The 27,065-nt window shown below is 36.6% G+C and overlaps 1 protein-coding gene across 1 annotated transcript in view; it reads left to right on the top strand.

The window, feature by feature from the left end:
- Positions 1–1,306: 1,306 nt before the first annotated feature.
- The window catches only part of PIGK (phosphatidylinositol glycan anchor biosynthesis, class K), a gene marked incomplete at its 5' end in the record, with an annotated part of 59,571 nt that continues 33,812 nt past the window's right edge, over positions 1,307–27,065 (top strand). The window contains 8 exons of the mRNA XM_010006724.1: positions 1,307–1,372; positions 3,337–3,428; positions 4,720–4,855; positions 6,227–6,338; positions 6,790–6,886; positions 7,234–7,351; positions 8,357–8,467; positions 12,273–12,445. Of these exons, the coding sequence (XP_010005026.1) occupies positions 1,307–1,372; positions 3,337–3,428; positions 4,720–4,855; positions 6,227–6,338; positions 6,790–6,886; positions 7,234–7,351; positions 8,357–8,467; positions 12,273–12,445 (905 nt within the window). The remainder of the gene's footprint in view (positions 1,373–3,336; positions 3,429–4,719; positions 4,856–6,226; positions 6,339–6,789; positions 6,887–7,233; positions 7,352–8,356; positions 8,468–12,272; positions 12,446–27,065) is intronic.

Genomic DNA, 27,065 nt, shown 5'->3' with positions numbered 1-27,065 from the left:
GGCCCCGCCCCGCCCTGCCCTGCCCGGGGCGGCCTACCCGGCTGCGGAGGGCGACGTGGGGCTCGGCAGGCACCTGGAACTTGTTCATTCTGTTTAAAAAACCAAACCCTGCCTTTTAATACATCTACAGGTTCTGAAACGCGGCTTCTCTTTCGCTGTGCCGTGTAACGTTAAGCAGTGTGTGTTCTGTGTTCCTTTCCCGGCCCTGTGCTGGCCAAGTGTGCGAATAACTTTCCTCCTGCACAGCAGGGGGTGCGGGGCTCGGGCTCACCCGGGCTCGGCGCCGTGTGCCCGCACCTGCGGTGCGCGGGTGTGAGGCGTTTGCACACTGAAGGAGCCAATATCCCTTCTTCTTTTTTTTTTTTTTTTTTTTTTTCAGGTGGGAATAATTTCACATTTGGGTAATGATGCTGTGTTCACAGTGCCCACACTGCATCTGGAGTGTTGTTTGCATCTGAAGTCTGTTTTATTAACAAATTGCTTTGATTTAATTAATTACAAATAGAAATATTTTTAGAGTCTTTGGATTACTAATTAAACTGCTGATTGTTTGCTACTCCAAGTACAGCATGCTTTACATATATTTTAACGAACACTTTTTCTGTGACTGTGTTTATCATGAGATCACTGGTACCAGCCCAGTAACCCTCAGAGAGTTAAGAGTCTGATTAAGAATTGGGAAGTCTGGATTCTTGTCCCGTGACAGATTTGTTCCTTTACCCCTTTCTGCCCCTTTCCGTGTCCTGATTTATGCTATCTGTTAAAGAGGGCCCTCTCCTTTGCAAAGCACAGTAGGAACTATGGATAACACAAATTATATAGAGAAGGTTGTTGCTGTCATGGCTCCTGATTTTGGAAGATAGGTATAACCACCTTGGATTTAAAATGGGTTAATATTGCAGATTCACTTACTCTCTTTTGAAAAGATGAGAGGATCAGTGAATATAGAAGTTCATCCAAGAAATTATTCCCTTTTCTCATTAAGCAATACACTGGAGGTCAATAAATAATTTTAATTTGTTCTTGGGAGTGTCCTTTGGAATAGAGATGTGTGGACTTTTTTTTTACTGAGCTGAAAGTGACTAATAGTGCCTTTCTCCTTTGCTAGTTAGTAAGTTTCAGGGAAAGATTTGGAACAAGTATCTTGCATGAAATTGACAAAATGGAATAAGAAAGACTACGGCTTTTGAAGCTTTTGTGAGGGTTATTTAGTATTAAGTTGTGAAAAATATGTGTTGAACACTGTTTTGTGAAAACAATAATAATATGGGTGGTCCCTTCTTGCTGAAAAACATCTAATATTTTCTTCATCTTTCAGGATCAAGCAGAACACTTCTTTAGAAGTGGACATACAAATAACTGGGCAGTTTTGGTAAGTGGTGGTCCAAGTTGTTCCCTTCCAATAATGTTGACAATTTTTCATCATAATTGCAACAGTCATTCAATAATTCTGTTCATTTGAAAGAAATGGAAAGATGAAGGCTTGAAAATGAGTAAATTTGAAATTGTGCCTGCTAATTTATTACACTTCAATAAAATTATCTCTTCAGTGTGGCTGCATTTCAAGCACTCAAAACATCTAGCTACATGGCAGAATTCATAAAAGAGAAGTTCTGACAGCATTAAAACAAATTACCATACTGTGTATTGAACAAAAGTGTAATTCTGGTATCAGAGAAGTGTATCTGACCAGAAAAGGTACCATATTCTGATTTTTGTTCTGGCTCAATCTGTTACCTTATGATAACAGGCTTAGAATAAATAAATTCAGGCACCATAATGTTTAGATCAACTGTTCTTTTTTTTTTTTTTGTCATGAATCTTTTATTAGCTTTGAGTCATGCTGCACAAGTGGTTCTTAATCACAATTCAGGTCTTAATGACAAATTTGTTTCAGAACACTATTGTAATTACTCAGTAGCAGCTATTTGTTTTCCAGATACTAAAGCTGAGCAATATAAAAGGAAAGTTAGCAGTAATTAATTGAATTAGAAAGAATAATTTCTATATTCTACAGTGTACAAACTTGAAATTATTGAAACGTGAAGCACCACTTTAGCACTATTAACAAATAGGTGCTTTTATTAGTACCCATAAAAAACACATGAAGAAAGTAGAGAATAAGGTCCAAGGAGTTACACTTTCTGTCCTTTGCAGATTCTTCTGGTTGTATTTTTCAGTAGTTCACAATACAGCTTTATAACAATTGCTACTAATTTTTAAAGCAGTAAAATAGGGAGGGGTTTACAGCTGTTAGGCACTTAAAGCATAGACATATTTTCCACTGTGTTGTAAGGAAGGTCATGAAGGAAAGGGGCAGATGACAATATCTTGAAATGTCACATCTAGGTTGGCCACAGGTGGTTTTCAGAGCTTTAAGTCTTCCTGAAAGGCAGGTGTTTTCATGGACTGATTCTCATGGGCTTTTTTCAAGTTCCTAACTGATGGGATGATCACGACTCTAGGAGAACCTTTCAGGCTGAATTTTTATTATTTAGCTGCTACTCATTTCTGTTTACGACAAGGCTAGAGAAAAAGATGTTATACTACGTAGCTTTAAATAAATATGTTTTTATTTAAATTAGAACTGTACATTTAAAGCTGAAACAATTTAAAATTTCTCAAATGCTTGTTCTTGCTTCTCTGTTTTTGTGGGTTTAAAGTCACCTCTTCTAGAATGTGTCTTCCTTTGTCTATCTGAAAGTCTTGTAAGGAAATTGTCTCCAAAGGAGAATTGCTGTCATCTGTGTGGAACACACAAACTTGAACTCCTTTGAGATTCTGGAGAGTTTGTGTTAGATTTGGTTAGAGCTCACTTAGCTCTTACTTCATTATATATGACTCCTTAAATGCAAATATTGTCAGAGTATTTTCCCTTGTGCGTGGCTTCTGTGTGAATTCACTTATGCCTTTGTACAAGAATGTGCCCAGAATGGTTTTGCTGTTGAGATGAGAACTCTTTCTCTGATTTTTCTTCAATTTGATATGGAGAAAGCAAATGAAAAAATTTCGCTTATCTGCTTACAGTTACTGAATTACTCCCTTAAGTGCCCCTTTCTATACTTAGTGGGGTTCATGACAATTTTTTCATGAGCCGGTATGTTAAGAACATTTTTTTAAAACAAGATCTTATTTTCAGCATTTGTTGCTTTGCTATAACAAAGATTTATGCAGGTTATATAATCAGTTTCTTGGTGTTGCTATTTTCTTTCTGATTTGTTTACTGGTTTGTTGATACTTATGTAATCACTTGTCTCCTGAAGCAATGTGCCAAATCAGTTTGCATCTTTTATGCTAATATGCTGCTTTTTTTTTTCTTTTCCTTAATCATTCAAGGTGTGTACATCTCGATTCTGGTTTAATTATCGTCATGTGGCAAATACTCTTTCAGTATACAGAAGTGTCAAGAGACTGGGCATTCCTGATAGGTGAGGAAATCTTTGAATACAATTCCTTGCAGGTGTGCTGTTTATGTTCTCTTGTTGTCTGATGCAGTATAAAAATATATTCCTCATCCCAGTTTAACTGGATAAAAGTGAAAAGAAAGGATGTAATGACATCAGTATGTCAAAAAGTGTGGTAATATTCAAAAGAAAGAACAACAAGTAACATAATAAAGCTTCCAGTTGGAATTAGGCTAATTAGAATAAAAACATGAGAGGCTATTTGTCCACTGAAATGTGCCACATAGTGAATTAGTGAAAGCATAATATGAAAATGGATAAATGCACTCAGCAATTACAATGCTTCTATGAGAAATGGCTTTTGCTGTTCTTTCCTTTCTGCATGGAGGTGTTATCAGCCCTAACTGTACTAAATGTAAGACTTCCACACTTTAATTACACTGAGAGTTTCTAAAGGCACTGAACAAAGCAATTCCTACATATTGAAAGTAGCCTTGAAAAAATCATTTTGCACAATGTTTTTATGGAAATCAGAAGCTTTATCTATGAAATTGTGCTTCTCATAGCACAACAGTTAGGATTAGGAGGGTGGACAAACTGTTCTGAAGGGTCATTTAGTTGTGTTTCTACTGAAAGTTCTAAGGGTATTGGCACAGTTCAGTCCAGCTGTTTTGGAACACAATTTACTTAGAACAGTGGAACCAAATTTTAGGTGCCAACATCCACTGAAGAATAGGCTATGTGTACCCACAGGCTTCTGTGGAAATCCTGGTGGCTCTTGTTTTTAATGTCAGTTTAGGGAACTGGTAGTTTCTTCTGCATGTCTGGAGAGGCATGACCCATTTCATCATTGTAAAATGCGTTTTCTGCTGGCTTAAGTTTGTATGGCTTGTCCAAAACTGGAGTCCCCACTTAGCTTCTACTCAACTGTGTGTACAATGGCAGTGTCATTCTGTGTTTCTGCACACAGTGGACCTGTTCAACCAGCTTTCTTCCAAAGGCTTCTGCCAGCCTTAGTCTGGGCAAGTCTGTATCATAAAGTTGCTGATGTCAACTACTCTCAACTCATCTTTGGCCTAACTTAATCCTGTAGATAAATAACAGCTAGCTGCATTTCCACATGTGGTATCTTTATAATAGGGAGGATTTACATATGGAAATAGGCTATAACTAAGCTAAGTTTTGCTTACAGTTTCAGGAACCTTCTTAATGTTCTAAGCTATTGTTGTAATCATGAGACAGTGTTGTTGTAATTTCTGTTTGACTGTTATGTACAAGTAGATTGACTGAAATATTTTTGTCTTGTTTACCATAGTCACATTGTCCTAATGCTAGCAGATGATATGGCATGTAATCCCAGAAATCCCAAGCCAGCCACTGTGTTTAGTCATAAAAACATGGAGCTAAATGTCTATGGAGATGATGTGGAAGTGGATTACAGAAGCTATGAGGTGACTGCACTTTAATTCAATCATTTGGTCTTTGTTTTTAGTGTCTTCCTGGTGACATTACTGGTTTTGGGCTGTGCTTTCATTATCAACTGATAATGTTTAAAATGGCCGGTCAGTGTCTCCTCGTGTAAACACTTAACACCACTGTGAAACTTCGGGTGTGCAAGTTAAGTGTTGATTATGGAGACTTACTTAAACTTCTTATCCTAAGTAGATGCTTTTATCAAAATAAAACAAAAGTGGTAACCTAATCATTACTGTAATTACTATATAGAAATCTGCATTCTATCACATGATCATTTTTATGCAATATTCCTTCTAACAAAAAGTGTCTTTACCAGTTATCTTAATCTGGCTATCAATTGCGTGGTTTAATAGTGCTACATAATCATCACTAAAGGGTTAAAGGAGCATTCTTAATTACATAGTAGATGTTTTATTTCTCTGAAGCTCTATATAAAGAAGTGAAGATACAACACTGAAATAGAGATACGGGTTCTTTTGTCATTATTTTTTCCTGAGTATGGATTTGTTTTTAGTCTTTGAGCTTGAATGAAGAGGACGTGGTGTTTTATAGGATGTTTTACAATCACCATCCAGATGGGGTTTACCTGATCACTCAAAGACTTATGAAACTGAACTTGATCTTGTTTTTTCCTTTTGAGTTGCAGAGGGAAATTAAACTTTTATTTTTCCATGGTAACACAGAATAATATTGGAGAATTTTTTGAGTACCTGAGCAGCTTTGGCAGAATAAAGATACACAGTGACAGGTTTTCAGATCAATGAAAATCTATTTAGAATCATAGAGTCATAGAATTGCAGGTTGGAAGGGACCTCAAAGATCATCTGGTCCAACCTTTCTAGGTAATACTATAGTTTATATGAGATGGCTCAGCACCCAGTCAAGCTGAAACTTAAATTGTCCAATGTGGGGGAATCTACCACTTCCTTTGGGAGACTATTCCAATGTTTGATTGTCCTCATAGTGAACAATTTACTTCTTGTGTCTAATCAGAATCTTCAGAGGAGCAATTTGTGCCCGTTACCCCTTGTCTTTTCCATGTCACTCCTTGTAAACAGGGACCCTCCATCTTGATAGCCAACCTTCAAGTACTAGAACTATATAGTGGCAGTAGACTTAACTGGATATAATAAAGCAAGAGAGATAAAGTATAAGGTACCATATGACTGAACCTGCAGTAAAACCTCAAACAGAAAATTCTGGTTTGTGTAGTTAATACCATGCAATATTACATCTAGTTAGATACATTGCATATCTTAGTGTTCTGTTATTTAATTTATGTAACCCAGCCTAGAGTTGTTAATATTTTTTCTCTGAAGAAAATTACTTGATGTTCCTACTCATAGGTTACTGTGGAAAATTTCTTGCGTGTATTAACAGGAAGAATCCCACCAAGCACACCACGATCTAAACGTCTTCTTTCTGATGACAGAAGCAATATTCTAATATATATGACAGGTAATTACAGGTTTCTGTATACAACATATTGATTTTTATTGTTCGTTTGGATGGGCCTGTTTGAAAACATGAAATCTCATAATGAGTCCAAACAAACAAAAGGATCAACAAAATTATTCTTGTTTTTGTTTGTTTGTTTGTGGTTTGTTTTTTTTTTGGTGGTGTTTTATTTTGGGTTTTTTTGTTGTTTTATTTTTTAACATGTCATACTAATAGAGAAAATAAACACCTTTAAGGCAGTACTTAGCAAATATATTTTCCAGTTTAAATGGTGTGTGTGTACTGTTCTTACTGTATTTTATTTTACTAATATTTTATTTTACTAATATTTTTTCCTGGAGCCTGTTTGGAGAAAGAGAGTTGTGTTTCACGTTTTTTAGAAAAATGGTCAACCAGGACGAATATTTCCCTTTAACCTACATACTTGCCTAACTTATGATTTTTCTGTTAGGCCATGGTGGAAATGGTTTCCTAAAATTTCAGGATTCTGAAGAAATCACAAATGTAGAACTTGCTGATGCCTTTGAACAAATGTGGCAGAAAAGAAGGTAGGGAAAAAAATTATTTAAAGGTTAAATACTGTATTTCATAAGCACACCTAAGGTCTTACTGGTAGGAGTTGTCTTACCTTCAGCAGTGATAATACCTGTTGTCCCTAAATTTTCATGGAAGTTTACATTCAGTAAGAAGAGTTTTAATTTTTGTTTTCAGCTTCTTGCAGTTACAGCTGCTCAGATATTTTGCTTTGACTAAACTTGCATCTTTCAATCAATCTCTGTGAACTTTTCTGTTCCTTAGGTTACTAGCAGCTGTCCTGGTAGCTTAAAAGCCAAGTATTTGTATGTTGTTTCAATTTAAAGAGGGATGGGTAAGGAGGCTGTTTTATTTCTTTCAGGTACAATGAATTGTTGTTTATTATTGATACTTGTCAAGGAGCATCCATGTATGAACGATTTTATTCACCTAATATAATGGCCTTGGCCAGCAGCCAAGTTGGAGAAGATTCTTTATCGGTAAGTAGATTTTGGTGATCCTGAAGACAATTTTCAGAATGCCTGAGATAAAAACACAGGTCCTATTGACTTTTAACTAAACATTTCCCTTCTAATTTCTGAGTGTGTAAGGTGTTTAGTTACAAAGTGTGGTTTTAACTAAACTTTTAAGTGTACTTTTCTGCTTGCTTTTGTGTGCTGTCCCAAAGAACCAGGAAAACAATGGATTCTGTGTTTGCTGGCCATTTTATGCATTGCCTAGGTGTCCTGGCGTGAGCCAAGATGAAGCCAATTTTCACTTTACTGATTCTTTTTTTTTTCAGTGAACACACTTTTCTTTTATCACTTGTATTTCATTAAAGCTGTCTAGTTTAGTTTTCAATCGGGGAACCTCTCTCCTTTCCCTGTCTGGGTGGGAGTGGGAGGGCATTGAGGGAGTGTTGTTGTCATTTGTTTAATTGTCAATCCTGAGTCAAACCATGACACTAGGATAGGAAGAAATTTTATGGGAAGAGTATTGAGAGGGATATGTGGGGAATATTAAATCTTGGACTTCTTATACTTGTTTTAAAAGAAAAATAATACCCTCTACCTTTCACCTGCTGTAATGATATTGCAGCTGAATTACAGAAGGAGTGATAGGAGAGATATCTGAGCCAGACCAAAAACAGCAGGTCAGGATTACCTGAACCTGCACAGTGCTGTAAGATAAGATGTCTCTGCCAGCCCTGTTTTCCAAGCTCTAGGAATCTTGGGGCAGCCCACAAGTCTGCACTGGACTATTAAGATGGAGTTCCTTGTTTTTTGGCAAACATGGAGGTTACCACAATATAGTCTAGAAAAATAAATATAGACTGTATTACTCAGCTTGTCAGCAACAGGTTTCTTCACAACCAGTAGTTTTTGTTGCCTACAAAACAAAACAAAACACTTAACTTTTGTAACGTGCTGTTAAATTCTGTTCCCTCTCCTAAATACTGAGTTCTCTCCTGCAAGTGTCTAATACTTTCTGTGTGTTGTTTTAAGCATCAACCTGATCTTGGGATTGGCGTTCATCTTATGGACAGATACACATTCTATGTGTTAGAGTTCTTGGAAGAAATTCATCCAGCCAGCCAGACAAATATGGATGATTTAGTAAGTAGAATACTCAAAAATAATGAATATGCTAAAGACTTCAACAGTTTCAAAACTAATTTATTTTATCTGCAGGGTTCTTCAAATGCTTTTGATTCTCTTGCTCTTTATCTCAGAAGCATCTTGGGAGGGAGGGTCTTTTTGCCATTATTAAACATACTTGTAGTGTAACACTTAGAAGATTGTTCTTAGTGTTAGTTTGCTGACTACAGAAAAAATTAACCAAAATTATCCAGATTTTTTTTTTATTAATTGAAAAATGTTTAAAGTACTCATTTCAATAGGTTGAAGTATTTGTACATGGAAAATGATAGGAAGCTGCTAAAATCAGCTTGAGTGGCTAACAGACACTTTGCAGATGTGGCAAGGCAACCATGATACTGTTTTGCAAAAGTGATTGAACAGTTAAAATTCTAAATGTGTACTCACAAATGCCTGCAGAGATTAATTTCTCTGTATATCTGCTTAGGTTCCAGAGCAAGATATGTCAGAATCCATTGGTGTTTGGCATTACTTATATCTTAGGTAAATAATAATAGTGGCTCTCAGTATGAGGCAGGAGGAAAAAAAAAACTAACTACCACATAACCTGTGACAAAATTTATGAAAATGCATTGATAACAGTTAGATGTAAAGACTGGTGAGGTGACATAAGTGATCATATTTTATTTACTCCATTAACACTTTATACCTGTTCCAATCCTAGTTTCATTGTAGTAATACATTAGGCTTTGTGCCTCGTATCTGTAAATCCTGCCGTGCTGTGTCAGTGATCTAAGAGCAACCACTTAGAGAACACCTTTTCTTTGATTCATTGCCATAAAAGGAGCAGCTGCTCAGAAGTTTTATGACACTCTGTCTACAGAGGGTGGTGTTAGCCTGACTGCTAGATGTGTAGTAGAATTCACTCTGAATAGCCCACACTTGATAGATTTTTTGTTGATGGAGAATTGATTCAGTGACTAAGATTCACAATTCTTTAGTGTCATGGGAATGAAATTCTGTCCTGTAATTTAATACATTTTGATCATGGGACACAGATAACTTTAAAATAAATCTTGTTAAAGAAGAATATGCGAGTTCTTTATTGCTTAAGTATCTTCTTCTAGCCAATTCATTCAAACAGCACTTCAGAACTGTGTTCTGTAAACCAGAAAAGGAATTGCAGTTAAAAGAAGTAGTAATACCAGATGTACAGTGGTTTCTACTGTATAAGACATCACATTCAGCAAACGTGGACTCTTGATTTCGAGTTGGTGCTTTTCAGGCCTTCATCTAAGGTTTCCAAAATGACATGATTAGTCCATGATAAGGTTATAAGCCCATTTATTTGTTAATAGTTACAGGGGATACTTTGGCACCAGAATGTACTGTTAGTGTTGTGCTGGCTTTAGAAGAAAGATATACTGCTTATCCAAGTCTGATTTTTAAAAAACTAATACTTTCCAAACAGGATAAACATTAGGTTGCTCATTAGTTAATAATTTTAAAGCTGGTTAATGTTCAGTTGTCTGATTTTCTGAAACATCTGTTCTTTTAGAAGTACTATGAATTTGTTACACAATTTCTATCATGTCACCACCTCTTTTCTTCAGCTCCTCTTAAAACAGCTGCTCTTCACATCCACCTAAGATTTGGATATTGCTTTCCTGCAAAGAATGAGACATCTTTTTTCATAATCCACTCCACCTACTCCCCACCTGTTCGATCTGTGTTGCTAAGGGATAGCATAAAGCTGTGCAAGTGACACTTGGTTTGGTCACAATTCCAAAAAAGTAGACTAAATGGAAATGTCACAGATTTGAACTTTTAAAATAAGATTCAAATGAATTTCTAAGTGAGATCTCTTTTGTCATAAAATATCAAAAAATGTTAAGAAAAGTCAAGATAACGAAGTTGCCATTTAGGGGAATTGTTTAACTTTATTATTATTTTACTTTAAAAATTTGGAAAAATTGACACATGAACAAGTGAGTTTCATTTGGCCAGCATTTACCTTTTCTTTTTTATGTCAGGAGACCACAGTTACTAATGTCACTGTGCTGTGCCGTAACAGCTTGGCAGTTTTTCTTTTCTCACACGGGTTCTGGATAGGTAGATTTTTGATACTGAAGTTGTCCTCTCAGTGCCATTGCACATTTTTGTTAAGATTCATCTCAGCATCTTATGGTCGTAAATTGTGGGACAAGTTAGAAATGGTTGGATGCAGTATCAGTTTCCCACTTTCAGTGGTGATGCAGTTGTTTTGGGACATATACAGTCTCCTCTGAGAGCTTGGAAGAGAGACTTAATGGTCTAAGTGCAGCATAGATTTATGCATCAAATAGCAGGATTAAAACACATATTTAGCTTTTATAGCTTACTTCAGAGACTTAGTTTTTATATTTGTGCCCTTATTTGGAGCAGAGTTGAAGAAAATTGATTGTGTTTTGCTGAATCTGAATCTTAAAAGGGTTTCTGTGCCTTGAAAAATGGCTTTGTATTGGAAGCATGATGCTGATGAGTGCAGTTCATTTTCACTTCACAGAGGGGATAACGGAAAGATTTGAACTGCCCCTGTCTTGTCTTCAGTACTCTGCCAACAAGGAAGTTGGGAATCATTAAAAAAAGAGCTTAGTGGATATATGTGCTCATATCTTTTGGTTCGAGTAAAGGTGAAAGGGAGCTCAAGTCTCCCTGGACCAGCAGCCTAATGCCATATGCTTACATAATGCCATAGGCTTAGACAAAAAAGGCAAGGTATGAAGGAGAAACTGTAGTAAAGCAGAAGGGAGGAACTGGGAAGTAGAATTTGTCTTCTATGAAGAAAAGCCAGGTACATTGTTTCCTCTATGGGAAAATTTTTAAATGTAGGGCTTTGTTGTCCTTTGAAATGGAACGACGCAAGCCAATATATTTTGTGTCAGGCCGAGCACAGAACTCCTGCTAGGAAGTGTGGGCTGAAACTCACAGGTTTTGTCTGTCGTAATCTGGTATAATTGAGGTTGCATCTGCATTGAGCTGTTTAGGACCTGTGATTTTGTCCTAAGAATTCAACCTTCTAAGAGTTGACCTGTGATGTAATTAGGTATATGAGCTCTAGATCCAGTGACTGATGGACCTGTTTGTGAAAATTTAAAAATCTCTCTGTTCCTGTGTGATCTACTGTAGGTGGCCCTGCTCTAGCAGGGGGGTTGGACTAGATGATCTTCAGAGGCTCCTTCCAACCCCTACTACCCTGTGACTCTGTGGCTAATCTGTAGGTTTTACAGGTTGTCTCTGAGAACTTAATGTACACCTTTAATATTCAAGATGCTAATTCTGCATTAATTTGCAAGCTATATAAGAGACTTTTTTCTTTAAAATAAAAATGTAAATTCTTGCTTCTTTATGAAGCCTTTACTTTTAGCTGCTTATCAAGCCTTGTTTAATAAATAAGGTTTTCTCAAACCTCCCTTTTGTTAAAGACAAAGAATTGATACCCATTTGTGCTTTTTGGAAGGTTATAGCAGCATTACTGCATCTAGATCAGAAATACATTTGTGCATTTCATCAGTTAGATGTAATTGCTGGTTATATTTCACAGAAGCATTTCTAAACTCAAATTCGTGAGAAGAAAGGTTTTCTGAAATGCATCATCAGGGTGTTTATGCCTTTTTAATGTTTTTGTTCAATCTTTTTTTTCACCTATGGAGTGTATACTGAAATTAATGCAAGTTGCATGTGGCATTTACCTTTCTTTTTATAATGATTTCACTTTGGAAAGCATATGTAGAGACTATTGAAGAATGAGGGACAGGATATGATTGTCCTTCTTGGTATCCAGTTTCAGGTCTGTCCAAAAAGTTTGTGTGTTTCCACACCTGGGCACCGAACCGATCTCTTTCAGCGAGACCCGCAAAGTGTTCTGATAACAGACTTCTTTGGCAGTGTGAGGAAGGTGGAAATTACAACGGAGACAATTTCTTTGGACCGTGATGTGGCTGGTTTTGAAAGCAAGTAAGTAGTCATTTCAACTTGATTTGTATAGCTCTGTGCCACAGAAACGAAATAGTTGTATAACTGTCAGTGGGAGAAGAACTGTGATTACCTGTCATTTCATAGAAAGAATCAGGGAGTTGGTATGGACTTGCTACTACTGATTGAGTTGAGATTTGCCAGCTGGAGACTTAGTTTAAAAATGCTCAGGCCTTTACTCAGTCTTGTAAATAAATAATACTGGTAGATAGCAAAGATGTGGATGTCAACAAGAAAAAAAAATTAGTCTGAAATTTTCTTCTTTCCTTAACATTTATTCTTCAATATGCAGAAACATTTTGTTATTGTAAATTCCTGCTTATAACAGTTTACTGCCTCAGATAAATGCTGAGTATAAGCCATCAGTTAGTCGTTTCATAACAACTGGCTTTTTAATAAATGCTTTGTTTCTCTTCTGTGAATTCTCTGGCTTTTTGACATTAACTGTTCTGAGAATTTCTGTTGCTGAGGTGCTATTTGAACAAAGTTGCTGGTGCAAGTTAATTGATAAAAGTTTTAGTGGGGTTTCCATTATTTTCTGGATGAAGAAAGAGTTATAAACAACTTTGTATTTTTGGTATTCTATTGCCACCTATTGGGAACATGCAAAGGAAGATGTGCTTGTACTGTAGAATTTATTTAGCATTGTACTTCCATTTCTGTTTCATCTCTTACGTTTCATGATACTGTCCTCTAGGAGAGGAAAAAAAGAATGCTTGAAATGGTCTGCTATACCAGGGATTAAGTATTTTTTCAACCCATTAATTTATGTAAAGTATTGCTACCTTGTTGTTTACTGTTGCTGAAATCAAAGAATGAGGTAGTGGATAGCAAGTTAGGGAAGGTTTAGAGCATTTCTGCTGAGATACTGAGCACTTCTACTGTGTAGACAGTGATGTAGAGTGCTTAATAAATCCCTTAAACATTCTGAGGTCAGTACTTCTTGGTATGACAGAGATCTGTTTTCCTACAACAATTTCAGCATTATAGCTTGAAATGAATTTGTTAATTAAAAATGTTAATGCTTTTAAAAAATGTTAGTTTAGAGGGTCTGCTCTTCAAGGACTAGTTATTAAGTAAAATTCTGGTTTTATTTAAAGAATACTATAAACATTACACCTATTTATTTCTTTGGGTGTTAAGAAGTCACAAATTATGTGATCTTTGACTAGATACTTCTCAGATTGTCCATATTCTTAACTTTCTCAGTGTTAGTTAAACCATTCTGTTCCTTTTTGGGGGTGTGATGGCTGTTGACACCCCAGATTGCACTCTGACGAAAATTAGTGGGGGGAAGATAGGGCTAGCACAGCCTGGTTTATTCTTTTTGGTATCATTGGGAGAGATCTAAACCAAACTTACTGAAAATGAAGAATCCTTCCAAACTAGTAATAATCTTGGTCTAATACTGTTTTAAAAGCTTTTGTGAAGTGGAAAAATGTCATGTAGAATTGAACTTGTGCCCCTCAAGGATTTGTAAAAAGTATTTACCATGAAGTATCTGACAAATCACAAATATATACCACTAACACAATTCTGATGTATTACATTGGTTGCTGAGTGTACAGATCTTTTTTTGTTATGACAAAATCTATGCAGAATCTTTAGTATTTTCCTTTTTTCTGTATTGCATATCAGTTACTATTTTTTTCCTAAAACATCATTTCCAGAAGTTTTATTGGTTTAATATTTGATACAGTCTCTTGGTTTCATTCCTTTATGAATCATTTCCTCTTTGCTTTATTCTTCCCTCACTGTTAGATTGATACCTTTTTCCTTTTACACAGTGGTGGCAGTAGAATGCTACAGAATGTTCACATTATGGAGCATAACCAGAAAATGAAATACAGACCTCAGCTTTGATGCAGTCTGTGTTAGGTCTGATTTGTTTGTTTTAAAGTTACAAGTGTCATATGTGCACTTAAAGACATTAGAAACAAACAAAGAGAGAAACTACTGATGACACAGATAATAGCTAAAGAAGATGCCATCATATGAGGCATGAACTGGAATAGTACTCCTGACAGATTATTCAGTCTTCATCTAACCCACTGCTGTGACTTTGCCAAATCTTTTCAATAGAAGTTTGTTCTTTTGTTACACCATTGCTTAGCAATTACTTCATAATACGGATCCACTCCAAAGCTCTGTGTGAGCTATAGCTGTGCAACTAGATCAGTACTGCCAGTTTCATGTTGAGCACAAGCTGTGACATTTGACAAGTGAGGCCTTTGAAGTTTCCTTTGACTTGAGCTTGTACAAAGAACAACTACTAATTAACCCAAAGAAGCAGTTTTCTTTTTATCCATGTAGTAGTAGGTGAATATTTGTGAGTAAAAGCTTTAAAAAATAAAAAGAAGAATCCTCTGCTGTTTCCTTTTTTCATAGCAGTTTCAATCTAATCTGTGTTCACTTCAAAGGGCTTGTTCTGCAGCTGCGTGTCCTGTCTGGGTTTGCAGCTGCCGACGTTAGCAGACAACCTGACAGTCAAGGGGTCCTGGGGTTTCAGCTGATTAAATTTTGTCTAAATCCCCATGAAAGAGCAAAAAGTAAACATTAAGGAGCAGAAGTAATCCTGCATCTTTGGAGAAGAAGCCTTGCAGAATTCAGTGCATCTAATACATTAGGAATGTCTCTCTTAAACTTGGATTGTAACTCTGCAGCCAGTTGGAACACTTTCTCCTTTTCAGCTCCTATCATGAGGAAAAGATATGTGTCAGCAGAAAGGGTTGCTAAAAATTGGGATGAATATTTCTCTTGAGGGTAGTCAGTACTGAATTAAAGACAGCATCAAATAAACCATTCTAGCTTCATTGCTTTTGAGAATTGAGCTTCATATTTAATACTTCTGTTAAGAATTGTGATACTACTGGCAGTGACTGTTTTCCTAAAAAGAAATAAATTTGCCACTTGCATTAGGAAGGATGTTTGTGCAATAGAATAATTGTGAGTAATTGGTTCATTTGCTGTATCTTAATAGCTAATGTTCCCTCAATCTATTTTCTGTATGTGTGCCAGTGTCTCTTTTCTGTCTCTTTACTGTTCTTTCTTCTTTTCCACCAGTTATTTTCAGTTTGATTTACTTAATAACAAGTAAAGTTGCCGTTGTGTGTCTGAATCCATGGGGATCCAGTTTGTAGACCAATAGGTAATTTTTTTGGGTAGTCAGTAAAGTTCATCTTTGTGGGCTTTTCTTAAAAGAAAAATGGCTGGGTTTGTTCTAAAACCACTGTTGATTTTTTACCAGATGCCTCAGATTTGTAATTCTTTTAAGTTTTATACATAATTTTTAGTACTAATTCTGAAAGCTTTTGTTCCCTGAGAAATTCCCAGTTCTTATTTGTATCCTGATTTGTTGTTATGATAAATTTATGATAAATTCATATCAGCTTTTTTCCCCCCCTCCTTGTGTTTTCCACCTATACTTTATGTGAAGGCTGTAAAAGATGAAAGTTGCTGTATTAGTTCTGCATTGCAGAAGTAGGTCTGTGCTGTCCTCCCCACGGTACAGGAGGTGGCCCGGGGCTGAGCCCCAGCCCATACTGCAGAACAGAGACCTGAACGTGGTTGATCCCAAGTAACAAATGATGGAATGCGAGTTAAAGGGCCTCAAGTTGTCAAAAGGGAAAATATTTCTTCACTTAAATGGTTGTCAGGCTCTTGACCAGGCTGCCCAGGGAAGTGGTGGAGTCACCATCCTGGTGGGATTTAAAAGGCATGTAGATGTGGCTCTTAGGGACATGGTTTAGTGGAGGACTTGGTGGTGCTGGGTTAATGTTGGACTCGATTTTAAGCATCTTTCCCAATAAAAACGCATCTATAGTTGTGTGATGCTGTGGCAGCAGGTGGCAGCATTGGAACGGCCGCGCCCCCACCACGGGCTGAGACCCCAGCGGGACCGATCTGGGGCTTCTGGTCACACTGGTGTGCAAAGGGAGGCTTGGGTGGGCTGAGTCTCTGTGGCTCCCACCCCCTCGCAACCCTTTGTGGAATTAGTTTGAAATTGCTGTAGATGGGGAACGGAAGGGAGGAGTTGGAACTTGGTTGTTATTGTTTGCTGTAAATTTGAGTGGATGATACAAGATTTTTATTTTATTTTCCGCTTTTCCCACTGGAAGGCAACCTTGTGGAGGTGTAATGTGTTTCAGTTTCAGAGTAACATAGATGTATAGATAGAAAAAGTACTTAAAAATTAGCAGATCTCTTCTAATCTGGACTGAATTGACAGTGGGATTATGAAACTTAATTTCAGGTAGTATTATTTTTCTGAGAACATCTTCAGATGGATTTCATAGGTCTTTTTATTTTTTTCATGAAACACATTGATCAGTTACACACATACTGTATTTTCCTCTAATGTCTTACCATTGCAACAAAATAAATTTGTAACTGTGGATTTTTTGATCCATGGGATTTTAATAGCCTACAAGTAATTAAAAAAGATGAATGAACTAATCCTGGCTGTTAACTACAAATGCCGTGTTTGTTAAAGTACTTTGTAAATATATTTGTTTGTTCTTTGCTTGCCTAAAGATAGCTCAGTATATACATATGCACATAAACATATGCTCCTATAACTGCTAGTGTAAAGGAACTTTTCAAGGTAATGCAACTAAAATGAATATGAAGGATATAGTAGGAAAAATTATAAAGGAGAGTACAATTTCACAAGCATAACATCAGTATAATATAAATAAGGATGACTGACAATATCAAAAGGAACTGCAGGTGTAAATTGCATTGGGAAGACTTTAAGTATGCTAAAGTCTTATGCTTGGTAATTATAGTTCCTGTTTAGCAGGGTATTTTAAAAAGTAGCTTTGAATGCTGTATTATTTATTAATTTGAAAGGATTTTTTTGACCACGCTTTTTGCTAGGTTTTGTTTTTTGTAAAAAAATAAATCACTGTTCTGTTGCAAAACTGTAGTAGCCCTTGAGTCAGGGTTGCTTTGGCCTTTGATAATTTTTTTCCCCTCTTCCCTCAATTTTTAGTGGGGTTTTGTCTGGCATCCTGCATGTCTTCTATGAGAAACCTCCATTAGTACCAGGTTTTGCTTCTGTAATTTAATTTTGTTTTCAGTACAATGCTACTTTGCTGAACCTACATGTAGTTACTCCTAGGTATAATTTTAATAGACATTGACATCAAAACAATCCTCTTGGTCTGAAGAGGTGCTGTGAGGCACATGCAAGTCAATAGCAATATTTTTATTAACTTAATCTTTTGAATCAACTCCAGAAGTTCCATGTTCTCCATAAGTGACTTGCATATGCTGGTTGATTTGTACACATCATAGTGTTAGGTAATGGACAGGTACTGTCTAAAATTGTTGCATGGCAGATTTCGAGGGAGGTCTTAAGCAAATCTAGTAGCTTTTAACATCAGCTGAGAATATCTAGAAATCATAAGTTCAGAGTAGGGTTTTTGTTTAATTTTCCCTTCTTCACTTCTTTATACACCTTTCCTATATAGTATTCTTATTTAGCGTCATTATTTCTTCTTCACCTCTTCCCCCTTTGCGATCTTTACCTGCTCTTATTTTTGCAGCTGAATGGGCTGCTCTATAGTTCTAGTCTCCTGAAGTGCTCATTCGTCTATCTAGTGTTCTTCATATGGAAGTCTAAGCTTGATACTCTTGCTTTACTGTCCAGGTGCTAAAAACAAATGAGTGTCTGTTTTTAGAGGTACTTGTGTAGGAATTGGCATAAGTCTGAACAGAAAGTATTTTCATGTAATTTTGACATATTTTCAGCACTTGGACATAGCATGATAATTTCAATAAAATTCTATTATTATTATTTATTTTCTGTCAAAAGTACCAGAGCTGCTGTTGATGCTTGTTAGGATACACTTTTTGTGTGATTAAGAAGAAAATTTCTAAGAGGTGAAAAAACTGGGGGCAAAGAGCAAACAGGCAGCTTGATGTGGTGATTATAGGACTGCTAGGACTTTGGAATTTAGTGACCAAAACCACATAATCATTCCTTATGCCCCAGAAATTAATCTGGACACATAGCTATTAAGTCTCCAGGGCTCAAGCAACATTACTGTTTTGTTTGGGTTTATACAGTATTAAGGCATATGCAAATAGTCTTTCCACATTTCGATATTGTGAAAAAGCTTACACTTGGTTTTTGACTGCCTGAGGGATTACCTTCCAGATGGTCAGAGATTTTTGCCACTGAAAATTCATGTCTTGTCCAAAGCTGTGGGGGAGAAAGGGGTATTCTGCCTTCACAACACATTTATATAACTGATGTCTGAAAGACCATAAAATGATCTCTCTCTATATCTCTCAGCACTCTCAAGGGGAGAGACTTTCTCAAGTTGGGTGTTTCATGGACCGTAGCTTTTGTCAATTTAAATTTATTACTTAAATACAAATAATCAAAGCCCTGTTGTTGATTTTAGTAAGCTGCATGATGGTCTGGAAGATAATAAGATGTTTCCCTCTACTACTTATTTCTGAAGACTCTGCTACACTCAGAGAAGTTACTCTTCATTGTGAGCATACTAAGGACCCTAATTATTTCGCAAAAATCAAAGTGTGGGTTGTGAGACGACAAGAGCTGAACTTCAGAAAAAGCATAGCATTATTACTAGGCATCTCTTTTCTATTCAGCTAGCTGTTTGGAATACACTAGTTGGAATTTCTGGTAACAGGAGAGCAAGGAAATAGCAATTACATCAAAGGATGGAAAGAAAATTAGAGGAGATGACAAGAGGTGATTGTGGTCACATAAAGAAATGAATTTACAGGTGGCTTGCTGAACACTGTTTAATATTACTTTGCAAAATGAGATTGTTTTATGTGCTTGGTGAAGGATATCAGAAATCTATAGGAACTGTGGGAGGGGAAATAACATGCTGAATACGTCTTTCAATTGCCAAGCTACTGCTAAGATTATTGTATGATATTTGTAAGACAGCAGAATATTATCTGTGTGGTAAGATTGATCTTAGTAAAAGAAAACAAAGTAATTCTGTAAACAAAGAACTTGCTGCAAAACAGGATTTATACAGCGTTTTTGCAGGCAGGAGGCCATCATTGCATGAAATGTTGGTATTCGTAGATACCAGGAGAAGCAAACAAAAAGTAATGAAACATGATACAGTGTTTTCCATCCCCTGAAGCAGAAAAAGAAAAAAAAGAGGAAAGTGGGATACAAAGGATGTTGGAGGAATGGCTGTTCAGGGATTGAATGTCTCCTGGTCTTTTGAATCCTAGCAAACTTAATTCATTTGGCTTCAGTTACTATTTAGAAGTTCTTGGGGCTGCAAGGAAATTATATAGTGGCAACTGTCAATGTTCAGTTTTCATAGAATGCTGACAGCCCATCTCAGTTTCTGTTACAAAAAACAAGACTGGATTGGCCACAACTTTACATAATATTGAAGAAGAAATAAAAAGCCTGAAAACCCCTTAGTCATCTCCTAGAGGTCAGATCTTACATAAAGACAGGCAGGATTTCTCTTCCACAAAGTCAGGTGACAGTTCCTACTGTGTGTATGTGTAGAGTTGTGTTCAGATTTTGGAAAATAGCACCCAAATTTTATTACCACTGAAAGCAGTATATTCCCATATTATAAATGGAACAAGCATATTTTCATTGCAAATTTAAATTACTAGGTTTTTATATAACCAAATATATTTATGTTTCTTATGGATGCAGTAATGATTCAAATAATTGGACTTCTAAAAATTAGAAATTGAAACCACCAGTATTGTTTAGGGAATTCTGCTTTCAGTTTGCACATACTCTATGGAATTAGTGAGAGCACGGTATTACCTGACTAGCATTCTGGTAACTGGCAGGAATGAGGATTCAGAAGTAAATTTGAATAGGGAGAATGTGTCTTCTTCCCACTTTTGCTGAGTGTTTACACATGAATAGTTCAATCCATTGGTATCCAAGAAAAGGCAAGACCACAGTGGAAGCTAGGATTTCCTGTCCTGGGGGGAAGAGTAAATCTTGAGTATTGGTATACACAGTTGCTTTTGCATAAGTTCATTGAATGATATGATAGCTATTTTAATTACTGGTTAAAAAAGCCAGTTGCTGAAGTCTAGCTGGCATATAAACTTGTTGCCATACTAAGGGAATGGAAACTTTCAGAAACTGAAACAATTAACAATGTTGCACCTTCCTCAAGCTTTCTGTTGCTGTGTTTTTAATTTTACAGTGATATTTGTGTAATTCGCTGTGTAATGGCTTTGTAAAAAACACCAAAAAATCAGTTCTGCAGGGACCAGATGCAGAGGAAAAGACTGAATAATACTGGCCATGTATTTGTACATTTTTAGGCATTCTGATTGAAGGATAAGGAAAAGCTCTGCTAATCTTTCAGAATAATCGTCAGAAGATTATGATCTTTACATTGATGGTATCTTTTCATGCTTATGTTTCTTATCTCAATATTTAAAAAAATGTTTCTGAGATGATTGGTTTTTCAGTGATGAGTGACAAATGGCAGATGTTTGGATTCACACAGCTTCAGAAGTTATGTGGGAGGGTACTTCATAGAAGTGGGCTACCTCTTGTACTGATTCTGCAAAAAAAATAAGTTCAAGTTTAATATTAGAAATTGGAGTCCCCCCATTAAGTTAACCATTACTGAAGGTGGTTTTGCTGGCCTGGGGCTTTGCAGGTCCTTAAACCAAAGCTGCCTCATTTATGTTGCTTGGAAAATCCAAACTGGCTGTCAGAGTAAGCCACTGAAACATCTATCCCACGTGAGGTGTCCATACCAGAGCTGGTCCTGAGTAGTTTGTTAGTCAGTTTAACATGTACTCGACTGGCATAGCAGAACCTGCTGCCTTCGCTGGGAGGGAGATTAACTGCAAGGAGAGAACAGATGGTCATTCTGCTCCTTGCTGAGGGCACTGTGTTGTGGAGGGGGCAGAGTTAATCTGTGGGAAGGACGTGCTGGCCAGAGTGGCTGAAGGTGTCCTGCTGGGCTGCACGACTTGCTTTCCAGTTTGCACAGACCTCATATGGGCTCTTAGAAGGACAGGAAGGCTGGGGTTGCTTGGTGCCAATATGTTTTCCCCGTGGCTGCCTTTGTGGAACTGCAGTCCAGGGTGACAGTTCTGCTGGCAGAACTTTCCTAAACTGGAGACAAATCTGACTTGCAGATAATACATCTGCATCTCCTCCTGAGCCGCACAGCACTCTGAAAGATAGGAATGGTTACATTTGCTATGCAATCAGAAGTGTAAACTGTGTGAAAGTAGCAGATAAGACTGTGTTTTTCCTATAGTTCCACAGCAGCTATTTAAATTTGACAGGTGGGATAGTGCATATTATATTATATTATAATTGTATTAAACAATTTGAATGAGATAAAAATCAGAAAAGGTTACTTGTCTTCCTGGATGATTTCTGGTCCTGTGAAACATTGCCATAGGCATGTTTCAGCTGTTCTAAAATTTCAGTAGTATTTTTCTGTTTGAAATAGTAGGATAATTGTTACATCTCTACATATTTAGCAATTTATGACTCATTTATTTTGTGAGAATATAATGAACCCTGTAGTTACTGTAAGGTTTATCTCAATTTAACTGTAACATAATATTTAAGCTTCATAGTTCCCCCGTGACTATTTTTTTTTTTTTTTTCTTTTTTTTTTTTTTCTTTTCTATTGGTTACTTAAGAATCTGAACCATGACTTCCAGTTAGAATAAAATAGGAATGAAGACTTCTTGCTGTAGGTCTAAATTTTATCTGGGGAATTGGAGCAGAACAGCCACTAAGTGAAACAGCTCTAAATCTCAGCCACAGAGGACATAACCTCTGTTTCTTCCTTAGCTGTCAAATAGTGTCCTAGTTCCTTTTCCCTTTGTGTGTGGTTTCCCTTTGATACAGTTGTTACTAATAGGTACTGCAGTGCAAAAGATTCTGAGTTGACTTCTATCTTATTAGCTACTTAGGAGCTTTTACAAATATCTCTATAAAATATATATGGTTTATCTGTAAAATGGGTAAATCTAAACTGCTGTAATGTTTTAAAATTCAAAACTGTCAGTGCACACAATGTGGCTAGATGGAAAATTGTCCTTCAAACAGTGTATTTCTGTGTGATTTGTGAATGTAATGGCACTACTAGAAAAATATGAGACTGAATATTAATCTGTGGATTTATAAAGTAATTTAGGAAGGACAGGAGGAAGTATCATGCTAGATGTGGCAGGAAGACTTTCCATGACGTAGATTCAAAGGTGGTTTATGTCAGTACTCGCTCTTAATATTTTATAGTAATTATTTATTGTAGTTTAAGTGATGTGTGTTTGTTCAGTTACTAATGAGCAAACTTTGAGGAAACACCATGAAAACAACTCCCCAGTTGCCATTCTTGGGGATACTTCCAGCATCAGTAGTGCCTGTTGAAAGATTGTGGAGAGGGACATGCTTCCTGTTTGCTGATGGAGTGTGGAAAAAAAAATGTACTGGTGGTGTACGTATTCTTCAAACAGAGGGCTTCCATTACTGGTCACAAAACTCTTTCTATATTGATTGCACTATCAGGATTTTATGCAAACTAATTATTTCTTGAACCCCATGAAATAATATATATGAGTCCTTTTGTAATTATGTGCCAAATTAAGACTGTTCTTAAATTCAGCTAATACTAAGTATAAAACATTTTAAATTACAGTGCAGTTCTTTAAAGAGTATTATTATTATCACTATACATCTTTTGTACACCTGAGTTTCATGACTGGTAATAATAGATGCAAGAGATGCCTTAGAATAATAGGGATTAGTAGTGTGACATGGAATTTATTTAAAATAGTACATCACCCAAGAGGTACTTAGCTGAGTGGTTTTAGGTATCCTAGATAATTGTTTCTTACTGATTTCTAAGTGTTTCTTTCTACTTTCTCTGGATGTAAAATGAAGTCCTTTACAAAACACACTGTGACTGGAGGAAAAAAAAAAAGGGAGTCTGTTAGACCCTATTAAGGAGATACTTCAGTGAATTTGGTGATAAATGTGTGAAACTTTTATGCAGTTGTGTTTTGGTGGCTTGTTTTGTTTGTTTCCCCCTGTTTTCTTCTCTGCAGTTTTCTGACTAACTGCAGTCTCAACCTGTGTGGTGGAATACGCTCTGAAAAATGCCTTTCATGGTATAAAGTTGATGAAAAGGTTTCCAAATAAACATGGTCCCAGAGTGGGAACACTGCAAGTTCTTCATGGGATGGTACTTTGGGTCAACTGACCATGTAGCTCTCCCTTCAGTACAGGAGTAGCAAAGACAGCTTTAAAATTCTTGGACATGAACATTTCAGGAAGGAGTGGTGTTGATAAATTTTTGAACTGGTCAGCCTTCTGCAGTGATTTGATACTGGGTATGAGGTCTAGTGCTTTTGCTTCACAGTTGTGCAGAATTAGATTTGATGTGGGTGAACATCAAATGTACATGGGATAAAATTGCAAACATAATTTATTTTCTACTTTCTATGCAACTATTAAGTCTTAAACTTGATCTCAGTCTTCATAGAGCAAAACGACCCATGTTGGAACCTTAAGTAAATAAGAAAACTGTGAAAAATGCACTTTAATGTTCTTTCCTGAAGGAGTACTTTGTATGAGCATTGAAACAAGCTAAAAGTTTGAGTACAAAAAGGGAAACAAAAAATACTTTCTTTTATTTAAAGTACAGTCTGACTCACTTCATGCCTTCTCTTCAAAGAACCGTATCGGTGTCTGCTTTGTTGCAGCACAGTTACCCTCTGATACTGTTAGAGGATGATTCTGTGGTGTACTAGTAGATACTTAAATGTCCTAGACTGTACCATAGCCTGGTATTTTTGCATACATGGTAGTGCAGTTGTTATTGGTGTCTGTATCTTCTGGGTAAAAAGACATTGCTTCTGCATAAATAGATTTTGTTTTTTTTTATAAACCAGTGTGAAATGAAACTGGTTTCCTCTCCTTTCATGTGGAAATTTGTAGAGGGGTAAAAAATTTTGAATTATTTCCCAAAGTCTTCCTGTGAATCCAAATGAAACATCTGTGGTGAGTTCCTTATTGTAAAATGGGCATAATATTTTTTTTCCTCTGGTGCTCTAGGAGTTAGTAATATATGTCGATATCCAAGTAAGAGCTGAATCCGATTAAGCTGAAACTATGAAATAATGGAAGTTGTAAAAAAGAAAGGTGGTGTAAGTTTCAGTAAATGCTCAAGTTCCCGACTCTGGGAATTGCAGGTAGGAGATCTAGAAGCGCTTGGGGACTGATCTCTTGTTTTGTAAACGGGGCAGTTACATATTCTGTAGTGCCTCTGTAGCATGATACCTGCTCCAGATTAAATGCAACAGACTTCTTACTGCAGTATGTGAGTTCTTCCTTAGGAGTAACCATGAGGAAAATGTATTTTGGATCAGTTCGGTGTTTAAATACAAGTCCTAAATGGCATATTTAATGAATTCTTGTCTGTTACCAGGCTGGAGTTTGACCTGAGAAAAGAACATTTCCAGTGTAGGTGGACTTCACGTAGTAAAGGTTTGTGCTGGGGCAATGCACTGTAAAGCAGCCAGCAAAGTAGGTATTGTTTTCTAGCATTTTTGTACTATATTTTTATAGATGTGTGGAAACTTAGAAGTGTGTTGTCTTTAGTGGGTCATGCAGACTTGAAATATTAAGGATGTTGTGAGAGAATGCAGGCACTCACTAACTTCAGGAGGTAGATACATAACTGAGCTCTGACTCTTGGTAGATTTAACTAAACCCCACTAGGTGGTGCAAGCAAATAAATCACCTTGCAAAATACCTCTCTCCAGATGAATAAATCGGGGAAAAGGGTGTCTTTCACTAAATTAAAATACAGTATTTGTTTTTTCATTTGTGATTATGTACAATAACTACTAAAATTTAACATTTAACTCTGCCTTATACTACTCTTTCCATGTACAAGAAAAAGAAAGTGCATTGGTGGCTTGGGGGAAAGTAGCAGAGGATTTCCACTGTGTTTCGCTGTGCTATCAGGAGTGGCTGCTGTGAAATAATATCCTTCCTAGGGGCTTACTGAGACATTTTCAGACTTATTGCCTGCTTGAAGAATTCTCTGTCAGGATCTCTCCTGTTTCTGTTTATCCTCTGCTGGTTTCCTTTTGGATTTGCTTACCTTACAGCAGTATTATGTACATACAATCAAAACTATTATTTGTTTATGTGAAAACAGAATTCAAACAGTAAGTTACAATAGTATAAGTTCAACTTACTGTCCTGGTAGAAGTGGAGTGAATAAGGTTCCAGTAGAAAATGTTTTCTGAAATATAATATATATGGAATTGGTATGTAAGAGTTAATGTAGTATGTCTAACAGATCAGTGGTTCTATTATGTTTTGTGTGGAAAAAAAGAAAAAAAAAAGAAAAAAAAAAAGAAAAGCAGAAAGCCACTAAACAAAACCCAAACCTGAAAACACTCCATTGTATTCCTGGGGGTCATTGTGCTGTAACATAATCAGTTTGTGTTGCACTGACTATACTGTAGTCTTGAATTCAGGCTATATAATCTCACGGTAGCTCATTTTTTTAACAGGTTTTTCTTTTCCTCCTTCTCCCTCTATTGAAAAGGCCTCTTGCCTAATGGTGGCTTTGCTCTAAAGCTGCACTGGACGATAGTTGCTCAACATCTTTTTATAGCCCTAAGATCAGTACCAAAAATATTGGGATAGCAAAAATCCCCACATTCTTGAGTTAAGGAGAAACTCCTCCACTTACGGAGAGCAGTCAGTATTGTCATTTTCTTGTCATAAATGATATTTTACCAGAGTTTGACTTCCCAGTGGACCCCAGGCTGCCAGCTCTTCTGAGAAGGTGATGGCATTGTGGTTCTGCCATGATACTGAGGAAACCCCTGCCTGTGCTAAAGGGCAAGGGCTGCAGTGAAAATGTTGTTGGCTGCTTAGCAGTCAGCTCGAGATAGCAGGTGGTGTTCTTATTGCTGTTTTCCCCACTGTGTCTGTCTTTCAGGCCTTTCTCAATGAATACAGTGCATCAATAAATGCTATATTACCACGTTTCAGTCCAGGACTCTGTAATAAGACAATAACTGCAGTCATTAAGCAGCTCTGTAGCGAAAGTTCAGTACTTTAGAATGCAGTATATTTGCTGAAATGGAAATTTTTCATTTCAAAGTGACTTCTGTATTCATTGGTGGGGATGGGTTTGTTTGCCGCTTTTGTCGTCATGATAAATGCATCAGAAGCAGGTTTTTGTTTTGTTGGATCTTTTTTAGGAAATAAGGCAGGGAGAATTTAAAGTAGAGAAAGCCTGTGCCCATGAAATCTCAATTTCCCAGCAGCCATAAATAATACATATACTAGCCACAAGTAATCAACACATACTCTGGGCTTTCCAATTAGAATTTTTTAGAATGTATAGCCCCTATAGGGCAGATATTGAAAACTTGCTGCAGAACTGTTAGACTTAAAATTCTGAATGAAAATGTGAGTTTGTTTTTGGTGTTTTGTTTTTTTTTTCTTATTTTTCTTGGGTAGAGGACCAGCATACTTAATTGCCATCATACATTTTTGATTTTCATTAACTCCAAAACCAGAGTAGAATTATCTGATGATGGAAGCAGAAGGGCT

The sequence above is a fragment of the Chaetura pelagica genome, unplaced genomic scaffold, assembly GCF_000747805.2.
Source record: "Chaetura pelagica isolate M959 unplaced genomic scaffold, ChaPel_1.0 scaffold69, whole genome shotgun sequence".
NCBI classification, from domain to species: Eukaryota; Metazoa; Chordata; class Aves; order Apodiformes; family Apodidae; genus Chaetura; species Chaetura pelagica.
The sequence above is the reverse complement of the archived record's forward strand: the minus strand, read 5'-3'. Positions and strand labels throughout refer to the sequence as shown.